Source organism: Pleurodeles waltl, chromosome 4_1 (assembly GCF_031143425.1).
Source record: "Pleurodeles waltl isolate 20211129_DDA chromosome 4_1, aPleWal1.hap1.20221129, whole genome shotgun sequence".
NCBI classification, from domain to species: domain Eukaryota; kingdom Metazoa; phylum Chordata; class Amphibia; order Caudata; family Salamandridae; genus Pleurodeles; species Pleurodeles waltl.
Window position 1 is genome coordinate 494,577,605 of NC_090442.1, and position 19,600 is coordinate 494,597,204.

Here is a 19,600-nt window from a genome sequence, read left to right on the forward strand (position 1 = left end):
AGTTGAAGATTTGCAGTCCAGTAAGCCTTGTAAGGCCCGTTTCAAAGAGGCTGTATATTTTTGTTAACTGTGATTTTGTATATATTTGTAATATAATGGTTGTGTACCTGATGGCTGCCAACCTATGTGCAAGACAGGAGCCCTAGGCTAATTGTAACAACAAGCCAGTGATAAAGGCTATAGGCTTGATTAATTCTTCGGGGAAGGTTTTGTTAGATGCTGTGTGTCTGATCAATTTATTATGAACTATGATAAAGGTAGGTGGCCTTAGTTATCGTAAAATGCATTTAGTAAAGCCAATAGGTATTTATGGGTAGACTGTTATTACACTATGTTAAATGTTGTAGACTGCTATTTTGAAACCAGTCTACAGAGTATATTAGTAAGCAGGTGTTTTTGTTACGACCTCAGATAAACCTTTGGGGCAGATAATTTGCAATGTGATAAGTCTTGGTAGCCTATTTTAAGATAGGTTATATATTGTGTATTTCATATGATGTATAGTTTTGCTGACATTTTGCTTCATGGCTGCCTCGTGAAAAACCTATTGCTTAACATAGTAGACATGAATACGAGATGGTGGCAATCCAACAATAAAGGATATCAGCCTGATTGGTGCCTTTGGAAACGTTATGTCAGATCCTTTAAGAATAATATGTTTATTAGAAAAGATTATAACAGAGACAGTGGAACTGATTTATTTAAAGCATGTTTTAAAGGCAGTAGGCCTTTAGGAAAATATTACTATCACACTGACTTATTTTCCGCTGACAGGCATTTTATTAGATGGAATCTCACAGGATATTGCAGCAATCAAGAATGTTTGTGTTGACAATTTCCTTTGACAAAAAGTGGGTGAAGAGTAATAGTCCTTACTAGACATTCTTGGAAAGCCTTCCAAGTGTACATGTCTGCCAGGCACCTGTAATAAAGAAAACAAACTTAAAAAACTCTCCATACATATACATAGTGTATCCTTAGGTCAGCTCTGATCTGTGTGCTTAAGTGTCAATCACATTCTACTGCCTCTGGAGACAAAACTGCATAGATTGATGGGTTACCCCATTTCTGCCTGGAAATGTGTGCTGCAATGTCTGGGCTAGTAGCCAGTCCTTTAGTGTTCTATTTCATTTTTACAGCACACAATTTATTTTATTCTTCCTTTTTTTTTTTTTTTTTTTTATCATCCTGCAGCCCTCCAGAGAGTACTGCTGGGTCGCTTGCTTGCTGCCCATTTCATCTGCAGCGTGCTGCATCCTGTGTGGCCACTATTTCCAAACGTAGTGACGGTCTTCTAATGGTTTTGCCTTTAGTTTATTATTGATTTACTATTCCAAGATGGCCACCATGTTTCGAACCATTATGTTGGCCATCTTGGTTCAGTACAACAGAAAAACACCATACACTTTAGCATTCAAAGATGGCTGCCCACTACAATGTTACCTGAGTGGTCATCTTGCAGTGACACTATGCATAGCAAGCAATGTTTTTACTTCTAAAAGATGGTCAGTGCATTGCTTCTATACTTGAGAGCTTTGGTTGCTTTGGTGGCACTTTGAAACTGTGATGCACTATGTACAATACCATTATACAACTTCTACCCACTGCTGTTTTTAATTTTGTTTTTGTATTTCAGATATAGACCAGACCCATGTGCATTACCAATGCTTGTTTTGGGTTAAGGAAGCTCATGCCTTTTAAAAAACTAACATTATGTATGCCTATGTAATTTTGACACAGCTCCTTTATATAGATCACTTTTGATACACGTTTTGCTTTAAAGTTACCCACTTCGGGTCTGGTGCTGCATTATTTTTCTGCCTAAATATTATATACATTTCTAACATAATGACACAAACACACAGAACAGGTTGGGATGTGCCATTATATAAGGTGACCCAGAGCGTTCAGCAAACGGAGAGAAATAGTACCTACAAGCTGCCACTCTCCTGAGGTGTATTTTTGAGATGGGAGACCAAAAGCTCTCTTAGAGAAGTGTACGAGGGTAACACAAAAAGGCTGGGCATGTTTTTAGCTCAAGTAGAGCGTTGTTCTCAAATCATCCCTGAACACCAACACGAAGGTGGCGCGTATGGCTTTATTTTTATATCCCCTTCTCAAATATGCTAGAGACGCATAAAATATATACCAGCCTATAGGTGGGATACTGTCTGTGTGTTTTCCTAGTACATATTTCAAAAAGGTAAAGTGCTCAAAGCACTGGAGACCTCGGAGTTTGTCCTATCCATGCAAAGGAACAATTGCTCCCTGTAGCCCTCATTACGGGTGGCCTGATAACTCTGATGGGGCTGGTAATGAGAGTTACCGTCATGTTGGAGTTTCTGTTCGCAGGAACACCATAGTTCTATTGTGTTTCACCCGGAGATTTCACCTACTGCAAGTGTTTAAAGTCTTTGGATGGGATACCAGGAGAAAACACGCATTAATCAGTACAGTAAGACAGAGTGCACCAAAGTCGTTATTTCTGTTATTCACAAAGATTCGCGGAACCGTGACAATTGTATATTTGGGGTGGGTAAATAATGTTAAATTTTAAAAGACATTTGTATCAAGGGCCCAGGACGTTTCGTCAATGGAGGCTCGCTGGTATTTAGTGGATGATAGTGGTGCTGAAGGTTGCAGATTTTAGTTTTTGCTGCAAAAACACAACACTGAATTACAAACCTTGCCCAGGCACTTCTTACAAAGGGCTTTTGGAATGAAGCGAGATTTCTATGGTGAAGGATGACGCAAGAATAACATGCCACGGACAAGGTTGTGTATCTTGTATTTTCATATGTTGTGAGAGTACTAAATGTAACTTCAGAGTGAGCAAAATAATTGTAGTGAACATTTTTTTCCCACGTGTGAGAACAACTATTTTGTTTTGCACTTGCACAGCATAAAAACGTTTCTGATAGAAATTGACATCTGTGGCTTCACATGCCTCAGTGAAAATACTCCTTTGTTCGGGCTCATAGAGAGGATTGGAGACAATGAAAACTATTTCAGGCTGCAAAGTAAACAAATTGGAAATATCTCCTAGAAGTTATTTGTCAATATTTGCATGCACAGTGTGAATGCGAGTTACAAGTAACAAAGATTAGGGAAAACATTCAAGGCAATAAACCACGATGTTTCAGTAAATTACTGGTTTAACAATATTCAAATTTCTCATTCCAAGAACCAAACAAAGAAAAAGCCTTCAATGCTCTGGAATCTGCTAAGGGGTTTGCTCTACAGAATGCAACAATTCACGACAGAAGCTCGTATTCTCCTATTGCAGACATTTTCTGTTAGGATGGAACTCCGTGCTCAAAAGCCAGATACAATCAAATTTAATTTACCAGAATAGACGAGCAATATAATTCTTACCTCTGAATGGGCCTTTTCTTCTGCCTGCAATGAAAAATAAGAAGCGAAGACTTTATGATAACACTGAATAAAAGACAGCCTAACGATGGTGCGGGCAGGAAATTGACTGACAACTCTTAAAAACAAATCCCTTTAAGATTACCTGTTGGATTTAACAGCAGAATGAAAAGGTAAAATATCTGACAGTGGCTGTCGAACTTTCTGCCAGGCGACTGATTGTACTTGGAGCTCCACACTGCAGAGTTGAGACTTCATTTTATAATTAAGGTGGTCATTACTATATAGATACGCAACACATTCCATCTTAATAAATTAAAGGTGTTCTATGTATGTCATGCCAAACATTAAGCAAATACAGCCACACATTTAGAGCTTTGAACATTCATGTTTAGGATGCTGGTGGCTTAATCAGTGGATTAACGCAAAGTGATCTCCTACCCCCCACAAAATGTGATGGGGGACCCCCCAGTCTCCTATATCTTAGATAACCATTGACCTTGAAATGAAGGGGGGCCTATTGATGGGTGGGAGCCCCAGGGAAGGGTGCTACCTTCGTGCTTAAAAAACTGCAGGGACTTGTACGCCCCAGGGCTTCATTACTTTGATTAAAGGATATTAGACACAAAAATAGCCCATTTGCTCAGCATTCAATTTTAATGCCAGTGGAGAGCAGAACATTGACACACCTCTTAAGCAGACAATCTAAAGACTAAGTGGTTGATTGTTTGAAGTGTGTAATATCTGTTATATATTTGGAAGAACACCCCAAAACCTACAATAGAACATGGCTCCCCAAACTACTAACATTTTGCTTTCCATGTTTTTGCGTCGGGGAATATTTACATGTTAGATCACTTTTATGCTTATGGAGTGACCTTTGATCAATATTTTAAGACACATGCAGTTGTAAACTTGAACTACTCGATGTTAGTTCTTGAACTGAAAAATTATTGGTTTCTGTCCAAGAAGTTTTTCGTATGTCCATGAAAAAGGTGGTCAATAATGAGAGGCCTATTTAAAAAAAGTAGGACATCTAAACTTGGGGCCCGATTCACAAAGGGACTTACATGTAATAAAAATACAAGTGTGGAGTCCCCGCACTCCTTGCAGGATATCCACACACATTGCGGTGTATGGAGATTCCGTCCAGAGTGTGGAGACTACGTATTTGTGACTATATTACACATAGGTCCCTTTGTGAACCGGACTCTTGGACATTTACATTTATATATATTTTTTTATTTACAGATTCCTCAAGGAATTTGCATGGAAAGCTGCACATGGCACAGGTTTCTAAGTAGGTTCTTTGAAAAAATAATCATGTGATTTTCTTAGGCAGAATGCGTTCCCTTTATTTGTAAACCTCTTCCCCTACATGCACAAAAGCAGAGGTAAACATTTTCCCCCCACACTTTGAAAGGGCATTTATACCAGTAATTGGCTGAAATAAAAATATGATACCTTCTAGGCTAGAAAGGTGAATATTAGTAGTTTGTGAATAACACACTTTTCTATTGACCTTTAAAGGCTAACCACTCCTTGAAATGCACAGAAACACCCTCATTCCCACAACTTAAGCAGTCATGTAGGAGATCTCCAACCATAGCATATTCAATACCGGCCAGGAATCTCTCTCTGAATTTTCTGGCAAGCACTAACAAAATAACCAATTCACTTTGAACTTTTTAAACATATTTTTCAAGGATCATCAGTCCTTCAATCTATAAGTTTAAAAAGATGGGCCCAGCTCACTCTCAATGTTTTCATATTCCATGTAGTTCATAATTATGCTCAATCCACATAAAGTTGGTGTCAGAGACAGACAGCATGTATTCTGTCCCCTTTATCTACGCCCTCTACCTCCACTGTGTTAACACCCACCATTAGACACAGCCAGGTCCACAGTTATTGCTTCAACAACTTTTTTACTAAGAGCTTGTATGTTTTCCTGACTTCACTTTTGTTCTTTCCACTATGTGTCTTTCCTATTGATTCGTAATTTCTGTTTATTTCATATTGATTTTCCTCTGGCAATGGCAATAGACAAGAATTTAGTAAGCCAAAAACAGTCAAATAAAGTATTTCACAAATGCGGTTTCCATGGGTAACTACATTAAAGCCAGACCCATAAACATTGATAATGCTAGTTTTATATTGTGGCTGAAAATGGTGGTAATGATGGGATTTAGTTCCCCTCTCTTTGAAATGTGACTGAATAATACAAAACAAAAGTAAGAAGACAGGTATGTATTTTTGGAAACTTTTTGGAAGTGGATGTATTTTAATAGCTCACGGAAGACATTATTTCAGCATAGACAGCAACAGCTGCAACCAGAAGACATTTTATGATCAAACCAATCTCCCACCAGTTTCACATGTAACATTTATTTGTGGAGTATGGTGGTGCATCAAATTTCCACAGACCAATAAACTGTATTGCAAATAATACACATAATTTTCACAATGATTACCTTTATTAAGTGAAGAACATATTGAACATTTGCCCAACCCTAGTCTTTTTTTCATTGCATTTTTTATATAGTATCAATAATAAAACAAATGGAAATTATCCAGGTAATAGTGAGTTACACATAATACATTCAATGTATTTGCGATCAAGGGTTTTCAAGAAAATATGAATTTGCCTATCATAATTCAAGATTAAATCACAGTAGCATATAATAATGATGGCTATAGCTGCGCTTTTGAAATCAACATATTTAAATGGTAAACAATTAAATTCTAGTCAGTGTATATATTTTGTTTGAGAGTTCTTGAACATATTTTGGTTTACTGAAAGAAATATGTATTGCTAATGATGTGCCTGAAAGATCAACTAAGCTCCCTTCCATACAGAATAGTTCTTTTTTGGAAAAAGAGTTGGGCAGATGGTGCAATGTCGACCCTAGAGATATGTCACAGGGTTTTTAGAAAGCCAAAATTAAAGCATTGTTAATTCATTCCTAAAACTTGATTATCTTGTTCATAAAATGGCAAGCATTGAACATGAGAAAAAAAAACAATGGTGAAAAAGTAACAGATTTATCCCAGCCTGCCACTATATTGTACTACCTGTGTCATCAAAGCAGTTAGAATGAAATTTTGCAGGCAGCATGGGTGCCTCAAAGATACAAGATTGTAGTATAATTGAAACATTTCTTTACTTTTAAGAATGACAACTTTAAAAAAGTACTTACAGTTGAGTAGAGAGAAGACGTGCTAGAAACCAGTGATAAGGAGGATCCATGCACTATGAAGGAGAATACAGATTTAAATTGGAAATGTGAGTTTAGCATTGAGTCAGCACATTTCAACAATATAGATAGAATAATACTATACTTTTACCGATGTGAACCTACTTAGCAAAATCATAACAATAAAACCTCATGTGTTCCAGTGTAATTAAAGTGATCACAGAACCCATACAACAGAAAGTTTCAAATGAAACGATGGACTCGTGAACACATTTTGTGTCACTCACTAAAGTACATAAATAAATCACAAATTAACACTTTTTAGGTCTGGTAGTAGCCAAGACCTTCTGATGTTTCAAAAAGTTCAAATAGTATACTTATTTGTAAGGTCTTTCAGCCAGCTCTCTTCATCTATTGGTCTGCTGCAATGCAATTCATAGTTTTCTTCTGCCTTTCACAACTTAAGAATGAGACATGGCTCAAACCACTTGGATCACTGCTTACTTTCTGTGTGAATGATGGCATTCTGCCCACTGACCAGGCACCATGTTGTAATCTACACAGAAAATATTCCCCATCTGTGAGAGGGCCAATGTGCTTTTTTTGAAAGAAATAATTTTCCCTCCTTTTCATTTTATTTTTTTAATTTGTGAGGGCTCTGGCAACTCCCCAAACATTGCTGCAGGTTATCACCCTCAATTTGCATTACACCGTTGTTCCCCGCGCAAGTGTGTGCAAAAACAGTCAGCCATCTTTGAATATTTTTGTTAAATGTTGTCACAAAAACTTTCAGAGGTTAATGTCTTCCTAAACTTTTTATAAATACATTCAAAAACACCTGCAAATGTGCACACTTGGGTGGCCATTTAAAAAAAAAAAAAAATTATTATTTTTATTTTTAAGTCAGAGATGATCAAAAATAAATAAAGCAATTTTAGCAAGAGGTATGAAAAAGTAACCGATGCCTGAGACACAAACTCATTAAATAGGTTCAGCATAACAATACAACAAAGGGGTAATACAGAATGAGACTTATAAACTAAAAGTGGAGAGAAGAAAAAAGAAAAGCAGTAACAATAAAATCATCCAGTTCCAACCCAAACGGTTGCAAGATCCTGACTGCTAACTTGAGCATTAAGCTGTAGATCTCAATTAAATCTTTCCCAGATTTGCTTCAATCTTTTAAGAGAGTGGACTACCCTGGCTCTGACCAGTGCTAATTTAGACTCATATATTCCCCAAATTGTGGCCCACACTCAGAAATCCTTGGTGGTAAGGGGACACCCATGTCCAGGCAATACAGAGACTGGCCGTGATGATCGCAATAGCCAATAACTGCCTAAAACCTAGATCAAATTACAATCTGTATCCCAGTATGATCTCGTTTGGGGTAAACTGCACTTCAAATCACAGGCAGGATGTTAAAAGTTGGGTCACCCCGACCCAGAATTCCTGCAGAGAAGGACATATAGCACACATATGTAGGATATCAGCTGCATGACAGCAACACTTAGTGGCACATTACAAGTTTGGCAGTCGGACGAGCCGATCGCCAAAACTGCAGGGATGAGTAAGCTGTCAACCCGGCTCCCTCACCTCCCATCGTATTACGATGTTCCCACGGGCTGACCAGCGGGAACATTGTATTACAAGGGTTCCCGTCAGTTCAGCGGGAACAGTGCTACGGTATTGGTCTCGGCTCCCTCCAGGGATATGAGGTCAACACCGCAGTACTGGAGCACCCACGGAATGCGCAAAGCAGACAGTGTGCATTCGGAGGGTCCTGGGCAGGAGGGCCCCTGTACTGCCCACAACATGATCATGGACAGTGCAGGGGTCCTCTGTGGCCCCTGCACTGTGTTTCCACCGGCCTTTTACTGGCAGGGTCCCAGCTATGAAAAGGCTAGCAGAAACTGGATTTGTGATCAATGCGGTGTAATATGGTGGTCGCACCACCTGAAGAGCGGAGGTCTGACTGCAACCACAGAATTTGCAGTCCTAGGATCGCTAATGTTGTAATGAGGCCCTTAGCCTTAGCTGAGCTCGTATTCCCATTCCATTTCAAGATTTTCTCTGGCTTATAACACATCATACAAATGGTTTTAAATTCTTGTAATTTTAGATTGATAGAATGCATCAAGCCATCTATGGTCTCCATCGTAGAATTAATTTCAGTGGCCAAAATCTCCAACAAAAGTGTCCTACTCTATCTGACTGAGTTATGAGCGGTCATCCACCCTGTGCTTACAGAGCCCTTGATTATTTGAGCTGACAGCGAGCTCCTGCCCTGTGTAAGCTAGAAAGACTATCAGAGCGTACCAGTCAACTACGTACCTGGATCCCAACATGAAAAAAATCCCTTATCTGCAGCTATTTAAAGAAAAAACTATGAGGAAGGCTAAAAGAAGCCTGGAGACTGGCAAACAATCAGAACCTGTTAAGATTATAAAGCTGCCCAACCATCCCAAATAAGACTCTCTATACAAAGTGAATAGCAGTGGAAAACGCAGACACCTCTGCTTGGTGCCCCATGAATCTGGAAAGGTGCAGAAGCTATCCCAGCATAAATAACTTAGCACAGGACTTTATAGTCACTTTACCCTTTTGCAAGACTGGTCCCCAATACAAAAAGCACACATAGAGGCCCAGAGACAGTCCCATACTACACTGTCAAATGCCTTCTCAGCATCTGAAAGTGTCACACTTATTCTTTTCCTAAGTTTGCAGCAACACTGAATGCTGCAATAGCCATGTTAGTATGACATGTGGTGTCTCTGCCGGGTATACATCCATGCTGTTGCTGCAAAACTAGTTGTATAACAGGAATCCTAGCTAACACCTTAGCATCAGCATTAATAAGAGATATAAGGTGATACAAACCCTGTTAGTCTGCTGGTTTACCCTTCTTAGGAAAAGTTATAATATTGGTCATTTTCCAAGTGCTGTGCACTTGTCCACTCATATCAATATATTAAATTACCCTTAGTAATACGGGGATGATAATGTCCTTAAATGTTTTATAAAATTCAAGTGTTATAGAATCCTCACCTGCTGCCTTGCCCTATAGTAGAGTTGATAGAGCTGTCTCAGTTTTACCTATGGCGATATCTCTCTTGAGCGAGTCAACATGAGAGTCCCCAAGAGATGGCAATCCATACCTTTGAACATAATCCCAAAACCCAGATGAATTAAACCCTTGAGGCTGGCTGTATAGAACCTGATAAAAGATGGAAAATTGGTTTGCTATGGTCTGAGGGTGGGTACATACGGCACCATCAGCGCCTTTGATAGATTGGATTATACCCCTAGCTTTCTTGTCAGAAATTTAGTCAGTCAACACTCACCCCACCCTCTCCCAATACTCATACTGAGCGGCCCGATTTTAATGATAGCTGGCAGCTGCCTTCTCCTTAAGGGCCCGCCAAAGGAGAGAATACTTCACGATCACATCAGAGTATAAGGCCTGTATAACGGGCCCCTTGGTAGCCATTGTGAGAGCATGCCTAATCTCCAACTGTATAATTAACTGACTAAGCTGCCTGGCACTATCCTGGTCTGCCCTCTTTTTACTAAGTATAAGCTTGTAGGGTAGTCCCCCTTATGTATGCTTTCATCATATCTCATACCACAAATGGTGAGGCTGATGCAACATTTGCTTAGAGAAATTCCAAGAGTGACCTGGACATACAGTACTCAGCATTAGATAATAGATGGTGAGGAAACGAAAACTGTTGACACTCCAACCTCTCAGCAGAGATTAATTAGAATTAATATGAGGTTATGGTCACAAGTAACATTAGGACAGATTTCCATCTCTGCACCTTGGATCAAACCCCAATTATTGAAGAACATATCTGTCCTAGAATAGTGTTTATGAACGTATGAATAAAAAGTATAGCCAGGTGCAGTTGGACAGAGTGTCCTCCATTCATCACACAATCAATGAAGGCGAGCTAGTTCAAGGACTGATGCCCTTTTTTTCCCATAGGGGAGATGCAGAATGATTTGTGAAATCAATACTATAGTCCATGACACAATCAAAGTCACCCATTATGAGTTGTTCCCCAGACCAATCCCATAGCTCCAGACAGAGCATAACCAGGATCATCGACATTTGGCCCATAGACAGTACAGATCACAAATTTGCGACCAAAGATTAAAACCTGCGCTATTGCCCACCTACCCTTTAGAACTGAGGCACTTTTCAAAATTCGTCTTCTGGGCAGAAAAAATGGCTACTCCACGAATGGAAGCAGGTTGAGAATTACATATGATGATATCATAACCAAATTGCTTTAAATAGCAGTGACCCTCATGAGAAAGATAGGTCTTTGTAAGAGATAATAAATGCTGTTTATTCATTTCAACCTCCTTCTGAAATAATTGACATTTGGAGAATCAATTGAGACCGGATACATAACAAAACACATGCATTCTAACTTAGCCATTACGAAAAACACTTCCCATCATCTAAGCATAAGCCATCCCAAACAAATACCTCAATCCAACCAATACAACAAACAATGCCAGATCACAAAGCGACCACTGACAACCCCGACTTATTTGACCCCACCCCTCACCCACCTTACCCTTCTCAAGATTCCTTGTGGTATTCTAACATGCAGCATCTGCCCTGTAGTCCACTCGCCCCCTGTCGAGTACATGGTGAAAGGAGCTCTTCCCACCCCTATTGCTGCCAGTGACCTTACAACCCTGAGATGCTACCCTCCCCAGGCCAACGACCACCACCTGGGCAGCCACACATACGGCTGCTAGTACAAAGACATAAGAGGAAGATGTAGAAAAGAGTAAATAACCAAAGCTGCCCGAAAATGCAGTCAGAGAAAGAAGAAAAGAAAATAAGATATTGCAACGGAAATATTATGGTAGCCCTTGAAGGAAAAAAAATGAGTACACAAGAGAACACATGAAAACAGTAACATGGAGAGGCCTAACCCCAAACACGAACTAAGCTCAAAGGCACTGTGCCTATACACCACCAAAACAAAAGACCAAATTCAATAACCTAGTGTGGTACAGTCCCCTGCAGGGTTTTGAGAGTATGCACAGCCTCTTACTCCGTAAAACAGATGTGTGTCCATCCATCTTTCATAATCTTTAACCTAGCTGGTTCCTGTAGGAACACGTGGGCCCCAACAGCCTTTAGAGGATCTATAATTTGACTAAGCTTCCAACCCCCTTCCATCGTAGATTTGGATAGATGTGAGCGAACTAAAATGGACACGGAATCAACTGTCACCAGTGTAGTTGGGCAGGTGTTTAAAAAATAGCTCGCCCCAGAAAAGAGTTACCGATGTAAATTAGAATTGGACGCGGATGTGACATTTTAGTACTGCAAGAGGAAGAACTGTTTTAGGTTATAGGGGGATGGTGTTCCCGCTGAATCTGCAAATTCATGTCCCAGTCTCTGAGATCAGGAAATGCTTTCCTGACAAGTTGTACAATGAACTGCCAGGAATCATCACCCTTGTTTCCTTCCAGTAAACAAAATACTTGAAGGTTATTTCTCTGCTGGCGATTCTCCAAGCCTTTGATTTTAGATTGAACAAATATCAACTGCTGGTCATGATTCTCAATGGATTTCACAGCAGCTGCTCCCACTTGCTCAGCATCTGCAACTTGCTGTTGTAGCTCCTTCATATCTGTAGTGAGAGCAGCAGCTTTACTATATACTTCGGCTAACAATTGCTGAATTGAAGCAGTATCTGCTCTGACTTGTCCATAATGCTGCTGTGCTTCTGTTCCCTGTTCTTGTGGCAACTAAAATGTTCACCAGAAGGGAGGGCTCCTGTATCTGATCAGTATTACGGGAATCTATGGGTATGGCTGGTGGAGAACAGCCTGTGGAGACGACACTGGGGGAATTCAAACTGTTTGCAGGAAAATGAGCAGCCTAACTTCAGATCCATGGGAAGTTGAAGAGCATGGAACAGACCCGCTCTGGTTATCAGCCCATGTCAACAAATCATCAGTCAACCAGGCAGAGGACAGTCGGGAAATCAAAAGTTTCAACTTCGCCCTTTGAGGTAACCCAGACCAGTAATGGGCTCCCTTTATGGTTTCACTTTAGTTTCACGGTTCACCATACTATGCTTCAGGCGGAGGTTTGTTGACTTTCTCAGATGCTTACCAGGATGCTTGATTTTAATAGTATCTTTGTATTTCTTGCTGTTCCCCTGAGTGTCCGGGGCAGGTATAAGCATTCTCGGGTGAATCAATTGGGTCAGCTGGGTAGTATCAGAGTCTCGACCAGCAATGCCATTAGTAACCTCCTTGGAATTCTGATTGTTAGAGCCAGAAGTAGAGATGGAGGTATAAGTGGTATGACTAGCACTGAGGGGCAACGCAGCGCAAATAAGGAAAGATAAATCAGAACCTCCCAATTGCTGAGGTGAAGTTAGCGCTGAAGATGGAGAAGTAGAACAGGTGGGCGATACACCCCTCTTTACTGTCCCCCTGGCAACACCCCCTGAATCGCCAAAAGCCCCCTCAAGGACCTTGGCCAGCAAAGACTCATTTTGCTCGCCAAGGTCTCTGAACCAGGGTTGTGGACTGCTGCCTGCTGCATGGAACTGCCTGCTGCCGAGGTAACATCCTTAACCACACTGCCAGCTAACACAAACTCAATAAATTTTTGTGGGTATGCGGATTCAACAGACTCTGATAACTGGAGAGGCACAGCAACATTGTTGCTTCCTTGCGATGCCTCCATGGAAATGTTAGCATGCCCGGTTCCAGCTGATGCAAGCAGAACACTAGCCAATGAAACCTCCTCACCAGAGGCAGGTTGCTCCTTGTAATTCACCTGAAGCAGGTCAGTCGCCATGCCTGACCTGAGCAATTTCAGTACTAAGCGACCCATCTAAGAAGTGCAGCGGTCTGAGTCAGTCAAGGTGGAACCAGGATAGTCCTCCGTACTGGTGGCGGGATTAACATCTATGTGGGCTTCGGCTGGAGCACAAGCCATGTGCCATGTGCCCACCTTGCGGAGCAATTAGATGTTCCAGTGCCATGCTTTCAAGAATCAACTCCGAACGGCTTCTGGAGCAACAGGAGTACATGGACTGCTAGATTCGTCGAAGGAGTGCTGGGAGTCCCGTCCGTAGAATTGTTGCATAGAAGGCTTCAATGGTGTCAGGCAGGAAGGAAACCAGCAACAACAGCGGCGCTGGCAACAAGCAGGGCACACACCTAGGCAGAGAGTGGTGCGGCAGCGGACAGCGGCAGTCCTGGAGCATAGATGATAGAGTGCCCACAGCTGCGTAACAAGCCCACCATTTTCCTTTCCCGTAGCTAAAAATTATTTTTTAAAAGAAAGGGTTCTGCACAGGATTAAACCTTGGACAATCCTACTCTATTTGACATGGGGTATAACAATTACTATTGTTTATGAGCAATGGAAATACTTAAATATCTGCTGCAACTCAAAAGCTGTACGGAAGAAAAAGGAATGACAATAACGGAATTTGTATTGCTTTAACATGCAACATTTTTATAATTACATGAACTCGTGCAGACAAATTCAGTCATGAAAGACCTAAATATAAAAATAGGGTTTGCTCAAACATTGTGTTATCATGGTGAGCGGTCTTGTGAAATCCATATTTATTATTAGATTTGCTGGAGTGCTCAGTGAATTAAACATCCACTGCTGACATCTGATGTTTTGTATTCAATCACATCAGAGGCAACTCAGTATGTTACCTTTCAAACTTGATACTTTATATAGCTTTAATTTTGCATAATAATAAAATGTGTGATTTAAACTACTTAAAATAGCAAGAACTGTGGCTATTAAGAGCACCATAAAAGAGGTTATTGAAATAACTGTACTGCTCGAAGGCTACTGTATTCAAACATTCCAAAGAACACAGCGAAAATCTTCATGGTATCTATACATAATAATGTCAAATTAGCTTCCTTTGCTGAAGGATAGGTCTTGGTATTGCCTTAGATAATCTACATGCTATCATATGCATTTGTCTCTTTACAGATGTCACTGGCTACCTACATCTTACAGAAAAAGAACAATTAGCATTGTGCCAATTGCCCTTTGCAATGTCAGTCTACACGTTATGCTTACCTTCTTCCATGCTGTCCCTGAAGGACCCAGAATGGCTGATGGCTCTGGGCTGCTCATCCAAGGATGTGGCACTGCCTCCTAGATGAGAATCCTCATAGAGTTCAAAGGAGGAGTCTTGCGCAGGGATGCTGTTGGAACGCATCATACTGGGTCCAGGGAGGTTAAACTGAGACAGACTGGTGGGGCTCACTGTAATAAAATTACAAAGAGTTTGCATAGTTCAGGATATTATTGAATGACATTTCAGTACATGAAATGTAAATCATTATATTTGGAATCCCTATGTACAAACATTTGTAATGACTAATGCAATAGCACTTGTTGATGGCCTGAGACATTAGTTAGATTAGGAGTCACTGACAGCTACGTTTAGTTGCTTCCCTCTAAATTAATGTAAACTTAGGGTTTAGGCAGATAATATGCTTTCTCATTTCACTAACACCCCACTCTAGTGAAAGATATAAATGCAAACTAGGCAATCCAAAAGATACACTTTTATGGATGGCAAACATTTGAGCAACTGGACAATCTGCCAGTAAATGTTAAGCGATAAAACTTAGATGCAAGCTGAATGGGATATTGTCCATTGCTATACCTGTCTAACAATGTCCATCATCCCTAGTAAACAAACACAAATAACCTGTTCCCCAGAAAACTATTCTATATGCATTTGGGCATGAGCAACTGACAGGAGGCTAACAACTCTGGAAATTATGGGCTCTTAAACTTTTTTCACCACCTCCAGTCATTATAATAATTCTGTCTTTGCCCCTTTCTGCACGAGCCTGTAATACAGAGATATCTTCTACTTTCACTAGAATGACATTTTACGGTGTAATTTGCCACCCTTCTTTATTTTTCACAAATTGGTATGATGTGGCCTTAAGTTCATGTGTTTAGCTCTAATAAAACCACACAAAAAATGGGTAAATAGAGATGATCAGGTAAGCAGTTCTACTCAATGAGAATAACACTGGAGCAGCGGTTTGAACAGTTTTTTGTAGGATCAGGGTGCATTTCATTGAAAGTATTTTACATTCCATTATATTTCTCTAAAAATACCTTGCAGTTATTTGGATCTCATACAGACTTGATTTTAATATAAAGCTGAGTGATATTTATTTCAGTGAATTAGACCTACAACTGAGCCTTAGTTAAGGACTATTCAGATGCCAACATGTGCAAGCGTAGTCTGTGTTGTATTTGAAAGTCCACATCCATCATATGTCAGGAAGACCAACCCACGCATACCTCAGATCCCTCAAAGAGCACAAAAGAAAGGAAAAAGGGACTTCTCTCAGACCAATAATCAAAGTATAAGAACAGAGTTGTGGAGCGAGGGCAAACCTGCAGTACAGGCATCAACTATTGGATGAACCAGGGATCCAATCACTTACAGATTTTCAAGTGCTGAACATGGGTTCCTGAAATATTGGAACATATTATGTTTCTACTCTTCAGATGCATACATAAGGAAATGTCCCCAACACTGTTGAAGTTAAATTCTAATTAAATAGTTTTGTTACAGATACAACCACAATGTATAAATTGTATACTGTCCATAAAGAATGATATTCTAAAATCATTGACCAAGTGAACAGAATTGCTGACAGCACTGATAAATTATAAGTTTGGATAAGAAAAGCTTAGTTAATGTATGCCACTACTAACATACAGAAATATCAGTTTTGGTACTACTGCCCAAATAATGATTTCTCTCTTACACCCACAAAAAGACTAATTAAGTTGAAGGTAAAGTCAGAATCTTAGATTTGCCCATAATGGGGTAGTGTAGAACACGAGGGAATAAATGTTTGCTGTATGCCCAAGAACAAGGACTATTGCATGAGTATTTTATTATTGAGGAAGTGCCTTGACCAGACAATATTCCCAGATACAATACAATTTTTTAAATTGAATAATTAATTCTATTGTATTCTTGGGTTGATTTATTACAGACAAGGAGTAGAAATAAATGATTACACCTTTGTGGACTGACTTATTTTGAACAAACTGTAAAATAATGGGGAGCACTGAGTAGTTCAACTGCATTTGGTCTACATTTACATATCCCTGTACAATTATAATGAGAACGTTAGCTGTTGAGCTACTGACTTGTGGTGCTTGAGAGGAGGGAATGGTAGAAGAAAGACAATTAAATTGCTCATGGAATGAGTCTGACAATTATGATAGATTATTAATGTAATGATTTGTCTGGTGAGTGATTCTTGTAAAATGGTGTACCACTGTTACATATCAGACTTTCTGCTAAGATGAATAAATGCAATTGCTTTCGGTACCGAACAGTGGGCACATAAAAAGGCCAACTGCTTGCAAGCCTATGTAAAATTTTGCTCTCAGAAAACATTTTGTCAAATAAAATATATAATTATGGGGAACACAGCACCATTTACATCACTCTAAACAAATGCTGGGGTTGGATGTTTTTCTCCTTTCTGAATTTTTTTATGTGGAGTGACATTTTACCTGGAAGTTGGGTGAGTTAATGTTTTTAAATAATTATTTTATTTATATAGACCAGGTGAGAAAATTGTATGTGACTACTGTTGTTTTTTGGCCGGTGTTTTGGTTCATGTTCAGCTATGAATCTACTTGAACATCAGGAGGGGAGAGAGAGACCCTTTGAAGGGTCACTCCCCTTCCCAATGTGAATAAAAACAGAGTGAAACCCAATAATTCTAATTACAAAGTCTCACAAGAAGTTTTTAGAGACCCTCACTCACTAGTTCCTTCTAATGGCATATATAATCTCCACTGGATTATACTAGGTGATTGTTTCATCATCAGGTCCCCTACCTGGATGCAGAAATTATACATGTAGGGAACACCTCTACCACAAGGGTATGCTCCTAGATGTAGAGTTGGGTGGGATCTATATGGCAAATTATTAAAATTACCTCCATCTCCTGGGAATACTCTTTAATGTGTATTGGAGTAGGCGTAGGATTAAACACAAAAGCAAATGTGTGAGGGATGAGCTACTGATCCTTCACATCCCACATACATTGAGAACTGAGCTGTCTACAGGTTTCAGATATTTCTACCCTGTTAGGGCAAGTGGCTTTCTTCAGGACCTTGCAAAAACTGACCTTTTTATCAAGCTTTGGGACAATGCCCTAGGATTCTCTACACCTGTTGCACAGAATATTTATGCTTAAGGTTCTCCAAGAATTTTGTCCATTTCTCATATTCTTAGGGAGAAAAACAAAACAAATAAGATAAAATAAATGGACACCATAAGTGTTGACCTAATATATATTCCACCACATGTACACCATACCGATCTGAATTTACATCATTGTCACGAAAAGTGAAATGTTCATACTCCTTTGCAAACACCAATAAACATTTAATTATAGTACTGAGATCAAGCAGAGGGAGACGATCCCATGAGGTCTAATAGTTGTTGACTTGTACTTCTGGAAACTTTATGTAGAAATAAAGAAATTTAGAAATGATGGTATTGTGCTAACTCCGAATAGATTCTACTGATAACACTTATCAAAATTACAAGTTGCGCCAGGCCTATCCTAAAATGGGCCTAATAGTGACATGTATGTTGTGGAAGGAGGAAGGTGGCCTGATTAACATGCACTGTAAATTATAGGAAGCAAATGTATCAAAAGAAATCACAAGAAAATAGTCCAACACAAACATATGTACTGACTAAAGTTAGTCTGTTAGCAGAAATGATACTCTATCCCAGTGTGCGGCACTTACTTCGTCAAAGTCACTGCCTGGATCGTGAACCTAGGGCCTTATTATGTGTCTGGTGGTCAGATAACCCGACCGCAGAGACTCACAGTGAGGAGACCACGGCAGAGCTGGCGGTCTCCTCATCTGCCCCATTACAAGGTTTCCACTAGACTGACCGGCGGAAGCCAAGGTTTCCGCTGGTCAGCCCAGTGGAAACTGAGGCAGGATCGGCCTCAGCTCCACATGGAGTTGAGGCCAATGTCGTCATACAGGGGGCACCCCCACCAGCAGCCTCAGAATGCACACTGCCTGCAAAACAGGCAGTGTGCATTCTGACAGTCCTGGGCAGGGGGTCCACGAGCATTGGCTCACCGCCAGCCTTTCCATGGCAGTCAAACTAACATGGAAAGGCTGACAGTAAGTAGAGTTGTAATCAGGCAGGCAGTGCTGGGCTCAAAACCACCTGGCTGCGTACCACTCAGACCGCCATTGGACCATTAGGAAACAAGTTCCTGGTCCAACCACCAGGGTCGTAATGTGGCAGTTGGACCGCCACAGTTGCGGTTGTCCGACTGTCACCATGAGGCTGGCGTTCCTTGAGCTGCCAGACTTGTAAGTGCACCCCCTAGGGTGTCCTTTCCATCCTGCATGTTATTGTGCTGTAAGCAGTGCAGGGTTTTAAGTATATCTTCAGGCCCTCGGTCACCCCGAGCATGCCCCCTCCATCAAGCACAAGAGATTTCAGGTGTTACATGGAATGGTAAAACCACAGAAAGAGCACTAAGGGGCCATTTAGGAGTTTGGTGGACAGAAACACCAGTCTGCCAAACTACCGATGGAGTGGTCGCGACGTGCTTGTGAGCTCTATGCCGGCATCATTGCGATGTTCACACTGGGCTGACCGATGGAAACCAAGGATTTCACTGGTCAGACTAGTGGGAAAGTTGCAGCAGCACTACCGCCGGCTCATAATATAGCCGCTGGCAATGCTGCCACATGCAGGGGTCACCAGTACCCTCAAAATGTGCACTGTCTTTATAGCAGTGCACATTTTGAGTATACTGGGCAGGAGTATCCCTGCACTGCCATTGCCACAGCCATGCCCCCCTGTGGCCCCCTGCACTTGTTCTCCGCCAGCCTTTATATGGCGGTTGAACCACTATGAAAAAGCAGTCAGAGAAGAAGATTGTAATCAGCCCCTGGCTGCACC

At 40.6% G+C, this 19,600-nt stretch overlaps 1 protein-coding gene across 5 annotated transcripts in view; it reads right to left on the reverse strand.

Annotated features, from left to right (window-relative positions):
- The window catches only part of NAV3 (neuron navigator 3), a 1,001,553-nt gene that overhangs the window by 234,934 nt on the left and 747,019 nt on the right, over nt 1–19,600 (reverse strand). For all 5 annotated transcript variants that reach the window (XM_069228788.1, XM_069228787.1, XM_069228786.1 and 2 more), the window contains 3 exons: nt 14,674–14,862; nt 6,573–6,625; nt 3,376–3,399 (listed from right to left, as the gene is read on the reverse strand). In XM_069228788.1, coding sequence (XP_069084889.1) covers nt 3,376–3,399; nt 6,573–6,625; nt 14,674–14,862 — 266 coding nt within the window. The remainder of the gene's footprint in view (nt 1–3,375; nt 3,400–6,572; nt 6,626–14,673; nt 14,863–19,600) is intronic.